The 20,146-nt window shown below is 38.1% G+C and overlaps 2 protein-coding genes across 4 annotated transcripts in view; one reads left to right on the forward strand and one right to left on the reverse strand.

Moving 5' to 3' along the window:
• Positions 1 to 20,146, reverse strand: part of LOC137626442 (uncharacterized) — a 911,866-nt gene that overhangs the window by 639,410 nt on the left and 252,310 nt on the right. The window lies entirely within an intron of this gene.
• Positions 18,365 to 20,083, forward strand: LOC137627015 (uncharacterized). The gene is made up of 2 exons (XM_068357997.1): positions 18,365 to 18,396; positions 19,231 to 20,083. The coding sequence occupies exons 1-2, from the start codon at positions 18,365 to 18,367 to the stop codon at positions 20,081 to 20,083; spliced, it is 885 nt and encodes a 294-aa protein (XP_068214098.1).

The raw sequence follows: 20,146 nt of genomic DNA on the forward strand, positions 1-20,146 counted from the left end.
ATAATTACTAGGAATATAGGTGATGTTATTTCCTGTTTGATTCTTTCAAAAGATTCCTGACAATCTTTTGTCCACTTCCATTCTACACCCTTATTCAACAAATAATACAATGGGTGTGCAATTGTAGACAAATTCTGAATGAAGTGCCCATAAAATGATACTAAACCTATGAATTATTGTAATTCCTTAACATTTTCTGGTACTTTTGTTGATTGCAGAGCTTTAATCTTCTCTCTAGTTTTGTGAATACCCTTGCCATTAATTAAAAAACCTAAGTATTCCACTGAATCAACTTCTAAAATACATTTTCTCTTATTTACTCTAATAATATGTTCCTTCTACTTCTTCAGAACTGTTCGCAATCTTTCTCTATGTTCTTTTGTGTCTTTACCAGCAAATAAAATATCATATATAAAAATGAATACTCCTTGCATTCCTCAAAAGATCTTAGCCATAGTTTCTTGCCATATAGCTGGACTACTTGCAACTCCATAAGGTAATCTCTTTGGCTTAAAAAAACCTAAGGATATATTTACTGTACATAATTCTTGTGAACTTTCATCCATGGGAAGCTGTTGAGCTACTTGGAGTTGTGGATTCAACGTTACTTTGAAATGTCCACATAACCTAACCTGATTATTTGCCTTCACATTAGGTACTAATGGAGTAGCAGAATCTGAATATGTAACCATGCACCTTCATATTCTAATCTCATGATTTCTGTTTCAACTGCACTTTTCAATGCATACAGTACGGTTCTAATAGCACAAAATCTATGAGCACTGCCAGGTTTCAAAACTAAAATTGCCTTTGCGCTCTTTACTGTACCTACTTTATCTTTAGATACGTGTTGAAACTCTAATGTGATATTATCCACCTTCATTTTATTTTTGTGTTCCTCCTGTCTACCTGTAACCTTCAAAATACTAGGCCAATCTAAGTTCAAATACTGTAGCCAATCCAAACATAGCAAAGTTTGTCTATTACATTTTACTACTGTTAATGGCATTCTCTCTAATTTCTGTTCTTTGGATTGTACTTCTATGTTCCAAGCACCTATTACCTGAATATCAAAACCATTATAATCTTTTAAAACTCTATCTGTACCTTCTAATAACAAATTAGGAATGCTTTTAGCTGTTTTCTCAGGCATAATTGATACATTGGCTGCTGTGTCAATTTGCATCCAAATTGGTTTACTATTTATGATTACTTTTACTATGATATGTTTCTTTGCATTTTTATTGACAGAATTTATGCGAAACGCAAAATCAGTTTCGGACTTATCCTGATTATCATGAAAATTTTCCGCATTATTCTCTTGACCAATAGTATCAACTGTAACATTTTTTTTCTTTGCATACTGTTTAGGGAATCTACATGCAGTTGCAAAATGACACATTTTTCACAATTCTGGTATTTTTGTCCAGTAGCAGGGCATTTCTTTGCTTCGTATGCTAGATGATCAGTTTTACCACACCTATAACACTTGGGTTTTTCCTGTTGTTTCTGTGTATAGCCCTGATTCTGATATTTATGAACATTAGTGTTAGGCACTTCTTCTATGACTAGGCTTTGACATATTCCTTCTCTGATTATCATTGTTTTTCCACTTGGAAACTGTTGTATTAATTTTAGAATTTTCCATTCTATGGCTTGTAGAACTACCTATTATGTTACTTTGGGTATTTGATGTTTCTAAAGCTCTGCCTATTATCAATACCTCTTCCAATGTTGAATCTTTATCTTGCAATAATTTCTTTCTTAGCTCTTGTGATGTGCAATGTGCAATAACATTATCGATGATAACATTTTCTAACTCCAGAAATTCACATGAAACAGCTAAATTCTTTAGTCTAGTCACAAATGCACCTAACTTTTATTTTCATCTGATATGCCTGTGCTGTAAATTAATACCTTTCAAAAAATTTATTGACCTGAGGAGCAAGGTATGTGGTAAGAGGCTTAATTGCAGCTCCACTTGTGTCATCTGTAGGCTGCAATGTCTTAAACACTTCCCAAACTTCTCTACCTGCTGTATGAAGTATTAATCGGATTTTGAGCAAAGCGAAAAATCTATTTTTGGGTGATATGACCATGTCGTCCTGATGGAAGGTTCTTTTAGACAGCTTTCTAAGGGATTTTTGGCTACAGTGATACTCCCTAAGAATTAACCATAGGTTTCCAGAATTCTAACTCCTGACGCGAGTATCCTTAATATTACTTTTAAGGAAATCGCATATCAGGGGACGTATTTCTTGATAAGACACTTGGCAATCTTCACCCTGAATAGATTTTACTCTTTGAGGGGGAACAGTGTCGGAATTGAAGGGGAGCCGTTATCAAGGTTACCCGGTGGATCCCCTCCCCTTATTACTACGGTGAACTGTTCCTTTTTGCATTTAAGCATGGATAGCCGCAGATAGAGTAGTTTCGGGTGGGTATAAGATATTGATGCTTAGGTAGGAAGTTCTATTAACCATAATAATTACCTGGAACATAGATGATCAATTGTTAGTAATTATTTCTCAGCTGATCCCATCTGACGTTGTCGAATGTGGCTTGATGGGTAATAATACGTTGGTATTATAAAAATACGTTTAATGTATAAAAGACTACATTACGAACTTCACTTTGTGACAGCTGACTCCCAAGTGCATATGGAGCGTCCTACACAATCTCATAAACCAAAACATTGCTAAACAAAAGAGCATCGCTCTGAAAAGACTTAAATCCTACTCCAGTACAAATCATAAAGAATCACATCTTATCTGAGGTAACCAACAAATGTTTGAATCCTAATACCAAAACAAATCATTACTCTTATGTATAAAGCATAACATGTCTTATTCATGCAATATGATGCAATGTTGTGCAATACTTGAAACACTTGAAATAATATAGTACATTGTTACCATAATACATAACAGTCTCCTCCCCCTTAACTTGACATTGTAAAAATATTCATAATTCTAATCTCTCAGGGGGCTTTCCTCTGTTAATCCTATTAGGAAGCACTTTAACCTCATCTTGTACTGGTACATGAATTGGTTCTGAATCTACATTGGATGTTGGACCATCTTGGTTAATACTTGACTCATTTGATCTAACTACTTCTTTAAGTTTCTCATCTCTAACATTCACATGCTCTACTGTCTTTCTGTTTAACGGCTGTAATTGATCAACATGACGTTTTACAACATTATCACCAACACGAACATCATAATGTAAATTTCCTATCTCTCTTACAATCTCTCCTGGTACCCACTTCTCTGGAGTGTTGTACGATCTTACCATGACATCAGACAAAGGTAAAAAATGTCTTACATTAGGAAGCTTTGCTACTTGTTTATACCCTTTATCTTCTAAATCACTTTGCAAACTTGGATACAACAAATCTAACTTACACCTTATCCTCCTTCCCATTAACAAATTTGAGGGTGCCACGCCTGTTGTGCTGTGTGGCGTTGTTCTATAAGATAATAAAAATTTTGACACATGCAAAAATATATTACCTGAATTTGCTTTTCTACACTTCATATTGTGTTTAAACGTTTGAACAAATCTTTCAGCCTCTCCATTAGTGGATGGATGATATGTAGCTGAAAATGTATGCATTATACCATTGACATTACAAAATTCTCTAAACTCTTGAGAGGTAAATTGTGGACCATTATCTGTAACAATTCTTTCTGGAATACCATGCATTGAAAAAATTTGCATTAACTCTTTTATTGTGGCGTAAGACGTTGTCGTCTTAATTGGGATAATTTCTGGCCACTTACTGTAAGCATCTACTACTATCAAAAACAAATAATTCAAAAAAGGACCTGCAAAATCTATATGCCCTCTTTGCCATGGATACCTGGGTAACTCCCACGGGTGCATTCTAGCAAATTGAGGATTGTTTTGTTGCATAACACAATTCATACAATTCTTTATATAACATTCCACATCTTTATCTACACCTGGCCACCATACAAAAGTTCTTGCAATGGACAAAACCTTATTTCTCAGTGAATTAGGAATAACTACCCTGGAACCTCTCATCACTATTCCTTGTGTCACACTCAGTTCATACCATATATCCTTATACGGTTTACAATTTTCCTCCTTTCCACATAAGTCCCTACCTGTCATTAAACTCTCCAAAACCTTACTAAGTACTGGGTCTTGCTTGGTACTGTGTGCTACATCTTTTGCAGTTATTGGTACATTATATACTGAAATTAATAGAACACCGTCATCATACTCTTCTGGAGCTTTGTCTACGGGTAATCTGGATAAAGCATCTGCATTACCCATATTTGATGTTGGACGGTATTCTATATCATAGTGGTACGCTGCTAACGTAACTGCCCAACGTTGTAGTCTTGCAGCTACCAACGTAGGTAAACTTGCTTTTGGACCCAATATTGCTAATAAAGGTTTATGATCTGTAACAAGTTTGAACTTTTTCCTACCATAAAGATACATATGGAATTTTTTAACTCCATAAACTAATGCTAAACCTTCCTTTTCTATTTGAGAGTAATTCCTTTCTGCCTTGTTCAATACTCTAGAAGTGAATGCAATTGTTTTTTCTGTTCCATCTGGCATTACATGAGATAATACTGCACCTAGACCTATGTTTGATGCATCACATACTAATTTAACTGGTAAATCCATTTGATAATGTACTAAGAATGTAGGTGATGTTATTTCCTTTTTGATTCTTTCAAAAGATTCCTGACACTCTTTTGTCCACTTCCATTCTACACCCTTATTCAACAGATTATACAATGGATGTGCAATTGTAGACAAATTCTGAATGAAATTCCCATAAAATGTTACTAAACCTAGAAATGATTGTAATTCCTTAATATTTTCTGGCACTTTTGTTGATTGTACAGCTTTAATCTTCTCTTTAGTTTTGTGAATACCCTTGCCATTTATTACAAAACCTAAGTATTCCACTGAATCAACTTCTAAAATACATTTGTTCTTATTTACTCTAATATTATGTTCCTTCAACTTCTTCAGAACTGTTCGCAATCTTTCTCTATGTTCTCTTGTGTCTTTACCCGCAATTAAAATATCATCTATAAAAATGAATACTCCTTGCATTCCTGAAAAAATCTTATCCATAGTTTGTTGCCATATAGCTGGACTACTTGCAACTCCATAAGGTAATCTCTTTGGCCTAAACAAACCTAAGGATGTATTTACTGTACATAATTCTTGTGAAGTTTCATCCATGGGAAGCTGTTGAAATGCTTGTCTTAAATCTAATTTAGAAAAAACACTGCATCCTGACATAGTTGCAAACATGTCTTTCGGATTTGGTAAGGGATGTTGAGCTACTTGCAGTTGTAGATTTAACGTTACTTTGTAATCTCCACATAACCTAACCTGTCCACTTTCCTTCACAATAGGAACTAATGGTGTAGCCCAATCTGAATATGTAACCTTTTCCCAAGAACCTTCACTTTCTAATCTCCTGATTTCAGTTTCAACTGCACTTTTCAATGCATACGGTACTGGTCTCGGAGCAAAAAATCTAGGAGAACTGTCAGGTTTCAAAACTAAAATTGCCTTTGCATTCTTTACTGTACCTATTTTATCTTCAAATACGTCTTGAAACTCTGATAGGATATCATCCATAGACATTTCATTTTTGTTTTCATCTTGTCTACCTGCAACCTTCAAAATACTAGGCCAATCTAACTTCAAATACTGTAGCCAATCTAAACCTAGCAAAGTTTGTCCATTACCTTTTACTACTGTTAATGGCATTCTATCTAATTTCTGTTCTTTGTACTGTACTTCTACGTTCGAAGCACCTATTACCTAAATATCAAAACCATTATAACTTTTCAAAACTCTATTTGTACCTTCTAATAACAAATTAGGAATGCTTTTAGCCATTTTCTCAGACATAATTGATACATCGGCTGCTGTGTCAACTTGCATCAAAATTGGTTTACCATTGATGATTACTTCTACCATGATATGTTTCTTTGCACCTTTGTTGACTGAGTTTAAGTGAAACGCAAAATCAGTTTCTGAACTAACCTGATTATCATGAACATTTTCCTCATTATTCTCTTGACCCATAGTATATACTGTAGCATTTATTTTCTTTGCGTACTGTTTAGGAAATCTACAAGCAGTTGCAAAATGACCCAGCTTTCTGCAATTCTGGCATGTCTGTCCAGTAGCAGGGCATTTCTTTGCTTCGTATGCAAGATGATCAGTTTTACCACACCTAAAACACTTGGGTTTTTCCTCTTGTTTCTGTGTATAAGCCTGATTCTGATATTTATGAACATTAGTGTTAGGCACTTTTCTATGACTAGGCTTTGTCATATTCCTTCTCTGATTCTCATTAGTTTTCCACTTAGAACCTACTGTATTAATTTTAGAATTTTCCATTCTATTGCTTGTAGAACTACCTATTATGTGACTTTGCCTATTTGATGTTTCTAAAGCTCTGCCTGTTATCAATACCTTTTCTAATGTTAAATCTTTATCTTGCAATAATTTCTTTCTTAGCTCTTCTCATGTGCAATATGCAATTACTTGATCTATGATAACATTTTCTAACCCTAGAAATTCACATGAAACGGCTAAATTCTTTAGTCTAGTCACAAAGGCATCTAAACTTTCATTTTCTTTCTGACAAGCTTGCGCTGAAAACTGGTATCTTTCAAAAAATTTATTGACCTGAGGAGCAAAATATGTGGTAAGAGCCTTAATTGCAGCTTCACTTGTGTCATCTGTAGGCTGCAAAGTCTTAAACACTTCCCGAACTTCCCTACCTGCTGTATGAAGTAATAATGCCTTCTTTTGTGCATCCATCATGTTCCCTAATGCTTCTAAATAAATCTTAAATACCTCACACCACTGTTGCCATCGTGTTGCAACAGAATTAGGCTCAGCAGTGACGCTGAAAGCTTGAGGGGGTTCTATATTAAAAGGCATTTTGTTTGCTTACCTTAATAACTGTGGTAGGTTAAGTTACTGTTCTGCAGTCACAAGTATACTTCCTACCTACCCAACTTTAAATTTCACCCTTTTTGTGTATTCGATGAAATTCCTATTCTGCTGCCGGTAAAATCTTCATTGGCGATTTTACTCTTGTCCCCTGATGTACAAAGACCTTCTCTTGTGCTGGCCGTCCTTGTGCATAGGCTCCAATGCTTCTCCCTGCTTGCTTCTCCCTGCTTGTCCGTCGTCCTCAAACGTCGCCAAATATAAGATATTGATGCTTAGGTAGGAAGTTCTATTAACCATAATAATTACCTGGAACATAGATGATCAATTGTTAGTAATTATTTCTCAGCTGATCCCATCCTCGTCGCCAAATATAAGATATTGATGCTTAGGTAGGAAGTTCTATTAACCATAATAATTACCTGGAACATAGATGATCAATTGTTAGTAATTATTTCTCAGCTGATCCCATCTGACGTTGTCGAATGTGGCTTGATGGGTAATAATACGTTGGTATTATAAAAATACGTTTAATGTATAAAAGACTACATTACGAACTTCACTTTGTGACAGCTGACTCCCAAGTGCATATGGAGCGTCCTACACAATCTCATAAACCAAAACATTGCTAAACAAAAGAGCATCGCTCTGAAAAGACTTAAATCCTACTACAGTACAAATCATAAAGAATCACATCTTATCTGAGGTAACCAACAAATGTTTGAATCCTAATACCAAAACAAATCATTACTCTTATGTATAAAGCATAACATGTCTTATTCATGCAATATGATGCAATGTTGTGCAATAACTGAAACACTTGAAATAATATAGTACATTGTTACAATAATATATAACAGTGGGGACTTTCACTACATAGTTGTATATTCCTTTTTTTGAAAGAAGGGAGGGTCCATCAGGACAACATGGCCATATCACCAAAAAATTGATTTTTCGCCTTGCTCAAAATCTATTTTTTTGGGCTCAGCCATTTCATCTGGATGGATGTTTACTAGAGAATTACTTGAAAGTACTATATCCGTGGGTTTGTATAAGTGCCTTAACTTTGACTGAGTTCCTTATATGGTCTCCCACACCTTATATATATGATATTACCGTTATTTGTCATATCCACTAAGTTTGGAACTAACTTAAGGCTTCCTGCCCCCTGCAGGGAAATTGTCGATATAGACTATAAGGCGTCAAAGTTTGTATTCCCTAGGAACAAAGTGGAACTTTTAAAGATTACCAGGCTATTCTTACGGAGGTTCTACTCTCAAGTAAGTTATTTTAGGAAAAAATAAAAGACTCTGGATCGATTATTCTTATTCATGAAGAGCGAATAAGATGCAGATACATTCTATATGTATTTTATTTCTATAGAAAAATATAGATATACAAAAGCAAAATGTATCATAAATAGAATCTTTGTGACATATTTACATCTTTGGGTATATATATTTTTAACCTGTAAGGGAAGAAATACATATATTATAGAACATCCATATGTGCCACTCAATATTGTGAAATTACTTGATTGATTTCACTTAGATGTTAGATATGTCTCAACACTGTGTACAAATGTTCACACGGCACTGGTGTTATTGGTTAGATTCTACACCTACTGTATATAGAACAGTTCGAAATTCACCTTAGTGATTTTCCTTAAAAGGTATTACACTCGAAGATGCTAATACATGTTCACTAAGTCCACTGTTCATCGCAGCACTGGACAGGTATTATAACACTACCGGCCGCCACCACAAAGTGTTTTATTTCATGCACTTGCTTCGCGTAATGTTTATAGAAAACTCTAGAAGATTTCCACCCTGTATATGAGCGGAGTTTATCAAAGTACATATGTTAAAAGAAGTTCAACGAGGAAGCAGCTTTTCTAGGATCATGACCTGCGGTTGTACTCTCAGGATCTGCTCTGCAAATAAAGTAGGTGAGTTTCGCCCTCAGTAGTTTTAAGGATAAGTTTGATCCTGAGGTTTCACCTAGGAAGAGCTGTCCCTCCTTGAAGTCTGAAGTTCTTCGAAGATAGATCTTAAGACACTCTACTGGACATATAGAGACATCTTCCTTCAGAGGGCAGATTCTTCAAGGACCCCACCTTTTCTTGGGCAGCTCATTTTTGGCGAGAAAGGTAGGATCGGGAAAAAGATTCAGTTTTCACTCTTCTGTGAATTGAATATGGCTCTCGTTTCTAGATCGGGACACTATTTCACTAACTCTAGGCCCTGAGGCTATAGCGAACAAGAATATCACTTTCTGTGTTACATCATTTGGGGTAAAATTTTTGTTGTTCAAGTTCGAAGCATAGTGCAAGACTTTGTCCAAGGACCATGATATGGGCTTTAGAGTTGTTGATGGTTTGAGTCTAGCACATGCTTTCGGAATCTTGTTGAAGATTTCGTTTGACAAATTCACCTGGAAGGCGTAAAGAAGAGGTCTAGTCAGAGCTGACTTGCATGTAGTTATTGTGGTGAAACCCACGCCTTGTTCATGAAGGTAGATGAAGAAGGAAAGGCAAAAGTCTATCAAGATTTTTGCCGGTCTGTTTGCTTTGACAAAGGAAACCCACTTCTTCTGAGACGAATCATAGTCTTCTGGTTGACTTTGACTTGTATTCTTGTATAAAGTCGATGTTGTCTTTTGAGATCCCGGACCTTTTCTTGGCTGCTAAGGCGAGAAAATAATGAGATGTAGGTTTTGGGTTCTTAATGATGAAGCGTAGACAATCGACTTCTGAACCAGTTGTGATAGAACTGGACTCGGTAGAGTAAACGGCTTCAGCCTCAGTTCTATAACTAGAGGGAACCAATTGCTCTTGGGTCATTTGGGGGCTAATACTGCTGCTGTTCCCCTGAAGGATCTCAGCTTGTTGAGGACCTTCAGCAGGAGATTTGTTGGTGGGTACAGATAGATATGATTTCATTTGTTCCAATCGAGGGACAGAGTGTCCGTCGCTTCTGCACAAGGGTCCTTGTATTGGGCCACATATCGAGGTAGTTCCTTGTTGTCGCTCATTATGAACAGGTCGATCTGCAGTTCCGGGACTTTTTCCAAGATGAAGGAGAATCACTGTGCGTCTAGGGACCATTCTGTCTCAATCGGTTTTCGCCTGGATAGAGCGTCCGCCGTCACATTGCGAAACCCTTGCAAGTGAACTGCTGATAAGTGCCATCTTTTATTCCTTGCCAAGCGAAAGAAGGCTAACATCACGTGATTGATGTAAGGCAAACTGGAGCATTGTCGGTTCAGACATTTCACTATTACTTCACTGTCCAAGACCAGCCTGATGTGGGCTCATCTGTGAGGGGAGAGTTTCTTCAACGTTAGGAAAACTGCCATAGCTTCCAGAATGTTGATGTGAAATGTCTTGAACTGGTGCGACCAGCTCCCTTGCACTTTCCTTTGAGGGGAATGGTCTCCCCATCCTTCCGGTGAGGCATCTGTGTTGATGACCACTGAAGGTTGAGGTCTTTGTCAGGCTTTTCACCTTTGACTACGGTCTTAAAAGAGATCGCAGTAAGGTTGGTGACAATCTCTGTTGATCTCTTTGAGCGTTTGATGCATATCTTCTCCAGATTCCTAATGCATCCTTTAGTTGTGCTTTTAGCACTGGGTCTGTCACTGCTGCAAACTGGAGAGAGCCCAGTACTCTTTCCAGTTGGCGTCTTGAAATGTTGTTGGTTTTTAGTAGTCTCCTGACAGAACCCACAATCTCTCTTCTCTGCATTGGTGGAATTGAGAGGCGGTGTGACTGCAAGTTCCAATGGATTCCTAACCATAGAAACTTCTGAGCTGGAGAGGGGCGAGACTTTTTGCAGTTGATCTTGAAGACCAAATGATCCAGGAACTGGATCACCTTCGTGGCTGCCTCCAGACAAGCTGTCTTGGATGCTGCCCACACCGGCCATTCGTCCAGATATGCTGCTACCTGAATGACTTCTAAGCATAGCTGTTGGACGACTGTGTCCGCAGGTTTTGTGAATATCCTTGCGGCTATGTTTGGTCCAAAGGGCATGGCTGTGAAGACATAATTTGTCTTCTGTAGCTTGAATCCTAGGTAGGAGGAGAGGGGGCGGCTGACTGGTAGGTTCCAATAATCATCTGCCAGGTCTATTGAGACCGCATACGCCCCTTTTGGTAACAGGGTCCTTATGTGTTGTAGGGTCAGCATCCAAAACTTGTTCTTCTCGATGAACTTGTGGAATGGAGACAAGTCTAGAATTACTCTGAGTTAGTCTGAGTCCTTCTCTGACACACAAAACAGCCTTCCCTGGAATTTGATGGACTTTGTTTTCCTTATCACCTTCTTGTTTCAGAGTTCTAAGGTATATTCTTGGAAGAATTGAGTAAAAAGGGGTGAAGTTTTGTTCCATTTCCACCCGAGTCCATTTTTGATTAGGCTGTGGGCCCAAGGATCCAAGGTCCAATGATCACGAAAATGGAAGAGTCTTCCTCCTACCTGAAGCATCTCATTGTTGAGATGACCCAGAGGGTTTGTTCCCCTGACCACGTCCTCCTCTACCCCTTGAGGGGTTTCTTGAGGAGCCTCTTCTAGAGCCTCTGCCTTTAAGGTGAAAGGTAGTGGTGTGCCTCTCAAAGCCTGGATTAAAGACTGGCGACTTAGCTACCAGCTGCTAGGGCACCATTTGGAAGGTGGTTTGCGGCTGGGCAACCATTTGGGGCACGGTGGTCATGTTAACAGTAGGATGCTGCGCAGGTCTGTGAGGCACACTTGGCTTCTTTGTCTGCCTGTTCTTGGGTTAGGGACTAACGTCAGAGGGAGATTTTCTCTTGGAAGACATGCCTCACTTCTGGAGAAGTTTCCTATTCTCTGTGGCTGCTTTAGCGGTTACCTCCTGGACTACTTTTTTGGGGAAGACGTCCTTGCTCCAGATGCATGAAGTGATCAACTTCCTGGGCTCGTGTTTGACCATTGCATTAGCAAACACATGCTCTCTACAGGACCTCCTGGCCTTTACGTAAGCGTACATGTCCTTCCCAATGGTAGCCATATGCATCTTGGACAGGACCATGTACATATCTGGGGTGTTTGAGAGGCCTGCACAAATCTCCATACAGTTCTGGAGAGACAAAGAGGCGGCTAGAGTCTCTTTTGTCTCCTGTTCCCTTCTCAGAAGATGTTCAGATAACTTTGGAAAGTGTGGAAATTCTTTCCACGCTTTATTTTAGTCACCCCCGTTATTCAATTTTTTATTTTTTGTTTGTTATTTTCAGGGTTTTAAGCATCTCGTTTTTCTTTTGTTTCCTTTGTAACCTTCATTATTATACCGTTAAATATTCATTGCTGCTAGCATTTCCATCATTCCCCTGTAATGCTTTACCTTTCATCACCTCATTCCTCTGTAAATGATTTTCTCTCATTTCGTGAGCCTACAGTATATTGCTCTGACGATGCAACCGACCGTCGACAATTTTCAAAGACAGCGCTTGGTTGCATTCTGTTCCAATTGCTTTTGAAACTTTGGATATTTAACCACAATTGGTTTGTACTTAACCCTGGATAGGTACGGTGGGTCGTTTGCGACCCTGAGCGTCAAAAAAAAAACAGGTTTTTCTCACGAGACTCACCCCTGTGACTGAATTTGTGGGTGATCGACCTGCAGGAGGTGTCTCCCCTACACGCTCTAGTAGTGTCCAGATGTGCATTGATGTAGCTGTACTCCTTCCCCGATTTCTGAGACGCGTCGGGGTCGTTCGCGTCCGAGTTTACCCTTCTGAGGTAGTTTGCATAATTATCAAAGTTATTACGTATTATGAAATTGTCGTAGAATGGTGCAACTTGTATAGGTTATCAGTTGTGGAAAGTCTTGGTGGATTGTTTGGCTACCATGTGCATGTTTTTTTTTTTAGTTAAAATGTCGTTCATCACCACGAGGACCATTTTACCGCGAGTGCCCCTTTTTCATTTTTTTTCATTTTTTTGCCAAGTCATTTTTCCGTAAGATATTGCCAAATAGTGTCGTAAAACTTTTGCTTGTTTAGTGTTGGAAAGTGTGTCTAGATGATCTGGCTACCCATGCATGACTTTGTTTTTGTCAGATACGACGTAGTTATTGGTATATTGGGTATTTAACTGCGGTTACCAATTTCTGTTTTTTTTTCAATATTTGTAAAAATTACTACGTAGTAAGGAATTGCCGTATATTATTCATTTTTTTTTCATGTTTATGTGTTAGAAAGTATGCCTTGATGGTTGGGCTAACACGTGCATGTGTTTTTTTTTATCTGAGATGTCGTATATTAGAATGTCGGGCATTTTACCGCGAGTGTCCCTTTTTAATTTTTTTTAATTTTTTTGCCAAGTCATTTTTCCGTAAGATATTGCGAAATAGTGTCGTAAAACTTTTGCTTTTTTAATGTTGGAAAGTGTGTCTAGATGATCTGGCTACCCATGCGTGATTTTGTTTTTGTCAGATACGACGTAGTTATTGGTATATTGGGTATTTAACTGCGGTTGCCAATTTCTGTTTTTTTTTCAATATTTGTAAAAATTTACTACGTAGTAAGGAATTGCCGTATATTATTGATTTTTTTTTTCATGTTTATGTGTTAGAAAGTGTGCCTTGATGGTTGGCCTAACACGTGCATGTCTTTTTTTTTATCTGGGATGCCGTATATTAGAATGTTGGGCATTTTTCCGCGAGTGCCCCTTTTTATTTGTTTTGCATTTTTTTGCTTAGTCATGTTACCGTAAGGAATTGGCAAGTAGTGTCGCAAAACTTATATTTTTATAGTGTTGGAAAGTGTTTCTAGATGATCTGGCCACCCATGCCTATTTTTTTTTTAGCCAGATATGGCGTATATATAAGTATGTGTTCGATTTTCCTGTGATTGCCATTTTTTCGTTTTTTCCCATTTCTTTCAAAATTACTACGTACTAAGGAACTATCACAGAGTAATATTTCATTTATATGTTTATTTGTCGGAAAATATGCCTTGATGGTTTGCCTAGCACGTGGCTGAAATTTTTTTTTTCTGAAATGCCGTATATTAGAATGGCCATTTTTCCACGAGTGCCCCTTTTTATTTGTTTTGCATTTTTTTGCTTAGTCATGTTACCGTAAGGAATTGGCAAGTAGTGTCGCAAAACTTATATTTTTATAGTGTTGGAAAGTGTTTCTAGATGACCTGGCTACCCATGCCTATCTTTTTTTTTAGCCAGATATGGCGTATATATAGGTATGTGTTCGATTTTCCGGTGATTGCCATTTTTTCGTTTTTTCCCAATTCTTTCAAAATTACTACGTACTAAGGAACTATCACAGAGTAATGATTCCTCTAGATGTTTATTTGTCGGAAAATTTTGTTTACTTTTTTTTTGATTGAATATCATCAAATTTTTTTAGCTAAAATATTGTTTTACATTTTTTTTTTCGATTTTATTTCCCTTCAAAAAAATTTTTTGGGTCAGAATTTTAATTTTATAGTCGTAAAATAATCGACAATTATCCAGCAACCCACCATACAATTTTTATGCATATCCAATAATAATTAGATTAGTAAATAACACCTTGAAATTGACATACCCTTCCTACATTTCAAGTGGCACATTAGGGAGTCTGAGTCAGTGTGGTTGGCGGCCATTTTGTGGACATATCCGAAGCGTAAGCTGCCCTATCTATATATATTCTTGTTCCCTATAGAATTTGTGATATTTTGGTATATTTTTACCTGCATAAATATCATATTATATATTAAATATATGTATTTTTTTACGAAATTTCCAAGTACTCAAAAAATTACCTTTAGATATGGCCCCTGATATAAATGTAATTTACAAAATAATGAAGATTTTTTTACATATTTCTATTTTAGGATAACATATGTTTATTCCCTAAAAAAATTAGCCACTTCCTATTTCATTTGGGTACCCAAAAAAATTCATGAAATTTGGACAATTTTTTTTGGCCAAAAAAAGTTACCGTTTTTTTCTCATTTCAGATCTTCACCTCCATGGGTCTGACTTCATCCAAAATACATCAAGATGTGTCCTAAACATTCAAGAATCAATTCCTAAAAGGATTTGTGTATATATGTATAAACTTTTTTTTTATGAATTTTTATGTCAGGTCATTTTTTTTCTACTTAATTTTTTAAAATATTTATAATAAATAGTTTTTCTGCAGATGAGTAGTATTTATCTTTACAGTTGTTTTAAGCATTCATTGAAGTTTTTTTTTGGCAAAAGAAAAAAGGAGGTTACTGCAAAAACTGATTTTTCAAGAATTTTTTTTGGCGTCGGGGTCGTTCGCGTCCGAGTATACCCTTAAAGGGGTGTCCGAGGACCGTACCTATCCAGGGTTAAGTAACTCTTCAATTTACGTAACTCATTGATCTTAGCTTATTGCTATTTACATCTCGGTACCTATTTATAAGTCTGTTTAGCCTGGATTGTTTTCTGTGTTATTGAACATAAGTAAACGCCACTTAATTTTTTTTATGTATATTAATTTTTATAAGCCAGACAGTAGGATTTCTTTATAATCACTTTCCCCTGGAGTTTCAAGAATGATCCTTGTATTTATAAAAAGCACCCTTCAGCAAACCAAGTACTAATGGAAATTTGAAAAAGAAGCACTCGAACGGCTTGAACCAGCTTAGCGGTGGCAGGCAGGAGCGTGGGAGCGGCGCACTTGAAAAACAGGAAGCGTGGCAGGTGGAAGTAGGCATAGCACCCTCAACTTGGGTGCCATTATAACTTAGGCGTCGGTTCAACTACCTGTTCGTCAACCAATTACTAACCAACAGTATGCTTTGCTTTGAACCATTTAGAAGATAGGCTGATGAAGACAAAACATGACTGTGCAGAACTGAAGAAGCACCGTGTTCTTAATAGTTCACAATATGCTTCCACTACAGTATACAATCAACCCTCAAGAGCGTGAGTACTAATTAACGGTGCTCAACCTTGGCCAAGGAACTGTCCCCCCTCTTTTTCTAGCCTTTATTTGACGATGTGCACATTTAGCTAGGAAGTTATGTTCAAACTGTCTGGTTTAATCATTCGTGGCGTGTCCATTGACAAACGTTTTGTTCCCAATCCCCTCTATCAAGTTTGAAAATTTTTGCCCGAGAGGAATGTGTTCAAAGTAATGAGTAGAACTTTTAGTATTATTTCAGTCACCGTTTTTACTTTCATTGGTTGATTAGTCATTTGATTATTGATTTACGATTTAATTGATTTGACCATTTTCTAGGCATTTTTTCTTTTTTCATATGCCATGCAGTCTTTATTCAAATTCCAATGAGGTAGTTTTGCTGTTTTTTCCTGTGTCAGTTAGGTGAAAATTCCTGCTGTACTTTATGGAAATAAGCGCCATTTTTAGGTTAAAATTATTGACTGTTTCTAACTTGACCTTTACATTTTAAAATGACTTAATGAGTTATATCATGAGATGAGATATGACTTAAGGGTAAGTTTATATTTACGTCAATCTAAAGCTATTGGTGTCAATCCTTTATTTTAATGTTCTACGGTCTTACCTCCCGGAGGTCCTTAGGACGTTTTGACTTTTACAGTACTGCTCCCTTTAACTCTTTGTGAAACTGTCGTTAACGTAACTGATTCAGGGCAACCACACTTGATTGGGATTTACTATTCTGCGCCCTGGAGTAGCGTCTGAAAATCAAGGTGATATCGGTGCCGACAGTCCCGTGTGTAGGGAAAGCAAACCGTCTTCGTTGCGGTTCTCTAGTTTGTCAAGTGTGAGAGTGTTGGCGCTCTATCCTTCACGCTCGAGTCCGGATATCAGAAATGGGGAGGCCTTTCCCGGAATTATTTCCCACACTTAAATAAATAACACTGGTCCTTCGAACCGGATCTGACACCATTGATTTATGGAATAATGAAATTTTATACTTTATAAATTCATTTGTAGCATTTTCGCTACATAAACATCACCCAGTTAAGTTGTACCTCAAAAACCTCACACACTAGCCAATTTGTAGAATGATTAAGCCCAGACTTTGATAGGTAACGAGATGTACAGTGTTTTAGGATGTAATTTATGGTAACCTTTGACGAATAATGGCACCTATGTAACCAAGCATTTTAGCCAGAAAGTTCTACACTGAAGGAGAACTCAGGTTATATTTTATTTGTTCGGATCATCGGTATATGTTGCACGTGTTTTCATATGTAGTGAGAGCTTTGGAGCTGCTATTTTAATCTGTTAATTTTTCCCCTTAACCCTTATTTGTTTTCACGCTTTGGTTTACTGTTCCCCGTTATAGGTAGGCTACCTTTATCCTTGTCCTTTGTACCCTTCTCAGTGACCGTTTGTCTGTAACATTCTCTGTGCCGTGTGTTATTTGAGTTTGACTTTGTTTGTCAGCATTTTTTCTTTTTTTTGTAGACCTTCTGTACCATCGTACACGTGGTCTTCCCAAAATGGCGGCCCAAGACAGTCACATTAAACTCCCACAGCAGGCTGTGGAGATGCCGGCTACTTTAGACCTTAATGCTCGTCTTGAAAAACAAACGCAGCAGTTCAGATTCCTTTACGAAGAGGCAAACACAACTCTGAAAGCTGTTTCCTCAATAGATTTTGTCTGTGCAACCCCTGAGGGTTTAGAGCACTGTAAAAACAAAGTAGGTAGAGTTCTTGCGGATCTTAGGGAATTTAAAACTTTGTGGAAACCTCATTGGAACAACCCCACTGTCCTGCCTAGTTATACCGATCTTGTCAGTTTGGTAACTGACGCAGAAACGATGCACCTTCAACTCGTAACGCAGAGGAAAATCAACCCTTCAAATCCCCCTCAAGTGTGTATGCGTCTCAGTAGTTGCAGATCCTGATCCCACTCCCTTCGATGGTCGTAGAGATTGTTGGGCCGGCTGGTGGAGTTTGTTTCGCCAGATGGTACATGAAAACTCCAAGTACTCTCCCACAGAAAAATACAAGATTTTGTTGCATACCCTTGAGGGACCGGCGCGTAAACTTCTTGGTAACCAAGTGTGGAGAGAGGGTCTGTATGAAAGATCGATAAACAGTCTTAAGCAAGAGTATGAGTCCCCTATTCTGACTAAACACCTCGTGATAAATAAATTTTATAAAGCATCCTCCCCTAATGATGATGGCACTGATCTCCGTCGTTTCCTCATGGATTGGGACAACACGGAAACTGAATATGTACAACTAACGGGGTGGTCTTTACCAGAGGTAATGTTAGAGCATGTTTTCACTAGTAAGCTCAGACCCTTCCGCCTAGGTATAGTTTACCGATGTTACAATCGCGAGGAAGTAACCTTGGCCGAAATGAAAAGGGCACTGTATGCTCATACTCGCACGAAGGAAATGATGAAGCCTGACGACGGCCCCAAACCGAATACCTGTGATAAACCTGCACGATGCAACCTTTACGGAAACTCACGCTCTCACGGTAAATCACTTAACCAGCCTAGACCTCCTTCCTCCAACATGAACAGTCATATACCTAAACTTAAAGTTAATAACCGGCCTGTCCAGTCCGTGGATCTACAAATGACTCCTAGTCAATCAAATGGATGACCTATCGCTGGCCCCAGTAACGGGACTGCTAGAGGTAAAGGTATTTTTTGTGGCAATAGTGACCACGTGCAATCCAAATGTCCCCATTTCCCTGATTCAAGAAGTAGGATATCAAAGTTGCGAGAAATGAATCGTTGCACAAAATGTTTTCCACTCAACACTTTGCCAGCAATTGCAATGCAACCATTGCTTGCCTGAACTGTCAGCAGGCTCATAAATTGCCTGTATGCCCAAATATCTTTACAGTATCCATCCACTTCATCCATGCCATTAGTGGGTTTGCTAACAACACCCCTAACTCCCAACCTTATACCTCCCATTAATAACCCCCTAGCATGCTGCCCATTAGACCTCACATTAATAACCCCCCTGACATGCAACCCCTTATCCCTCCCAGTATCAATACCCTGGCGGTAAACCTCAATCACATTGCTTGTATCCACAACAACAGCGCGAGTGTTGAACCTAATGACCTCGCCCCAGTCGCATCACTGGCTTTCACGGCAGAATTAGTCTCCGGTAAATTTAAACACTCCACAAGAGTTTTTCTAGATTGTGGGGCACAATGTACTTTTGTGCACCCAAATGTTGTTAAATCATTTAATCTTAAACCTGTTGGACAGATGGTGTTCCAGCTTAACTCATTTAATTGTACCGAACCCCCTAAGAGTTCTGATCTATTACAATTTAATATGAAAATTGGCAGATGGAGACATAAGATTGTGGCTATTATTAGTGCCAATGTAGGTGAAGGCATCAATACGCCAGGTTACACCCGTACTGTCCGTACGCTAGAAGCTAAAGGAATCCGTCTCGTGGATCAACGTCCCGATGATAATGCTGCCGGTATTGAAATCATTGTCGGTGCCGATTATCTTCCCAGGCTCCTAGAGCGTACCCATAATATCCAAGGTGTAAACCTGTTTAGCACTCCCGCCGGTTACGTGGTATGGGGAGAGTTGCCTGATTGGTCAAGTCCTGACATGGACCCAAGAGATGTTAGCGCAGTCACAATTACCATTAACCGAATTGATGTTGACTCGCTTATGACTATAAACCCACCTCTTGAGAACCTTTGGAAACTTGACACCATTGGTATCACTAAAGAACCCTTCAGCCATCTTGAAGAGAAAGAAGTTGATCTCTTCAAAGGAACTACTCAATACAAAACTAGAAAGTATGTTGTTCAGCTACCTTTCAAGTGTGATAAGCATCCCGCTTCAAATTATGCTAGAGCCTTTGCCCAATTCATGTCAGTCAAAAAATCAAAGAACCCCCAATTGTTTACTGATTACCGTAAGATTCTGGATGAGTATCTTGAAGAAAACTTTATTGAGCCTGTCCCATTAGGCACCCCTGTTAATGGAAAAGTACATTATTTACCACCTCATCCCGTAGTTAAGAATTCAGCCACCACCCCTATACGTATTGTCTTTAATGCTTCATCCAGGTCGAACCAAAATTCACTTTCTCTGAACGATTCTCTGTACACAGGACCCAATATTGCATCAAAGATTCAATCAATGATTATAATGTTCCCGAGAAGCCCTTTGGTTTAACTGCAGATATTTCCAAGGCATTCCTTCGCATAGAGAATGTCCCAGAACAGAGAGACTTCTGTC

Source organism: Palaemon carinicauda, chromosome 34, assembly GCF_036898095.1.
Source record: "Palaemon carinicauda isolate YSFRI2023 chromosome 34, ASM3689809v2, whole genome shotgun sequence".
Lineage (NCBI taxonomy): Eukaryota > Metazoa > Arthropoda > Malacostraca > Decapoda > Palaemonidae > Palaemon > Palaemon carinicauda.

Excerpts from the sequence above, each read along its gene's own strand:
- LOC137627015 (XM_068357997.1), top strand. The coding sequence starts at position 18,365 with ATGCAACCTTTACGGAAACTCACGCTCTCACG. Across the intron at positions 18,397-19,230 it reads CGGAAACTCACGCTCTCACG|ATGGAGACATAAGATTGTGG; the intron begins GTAAATCACTTA and ends GAAAATTGGCAG.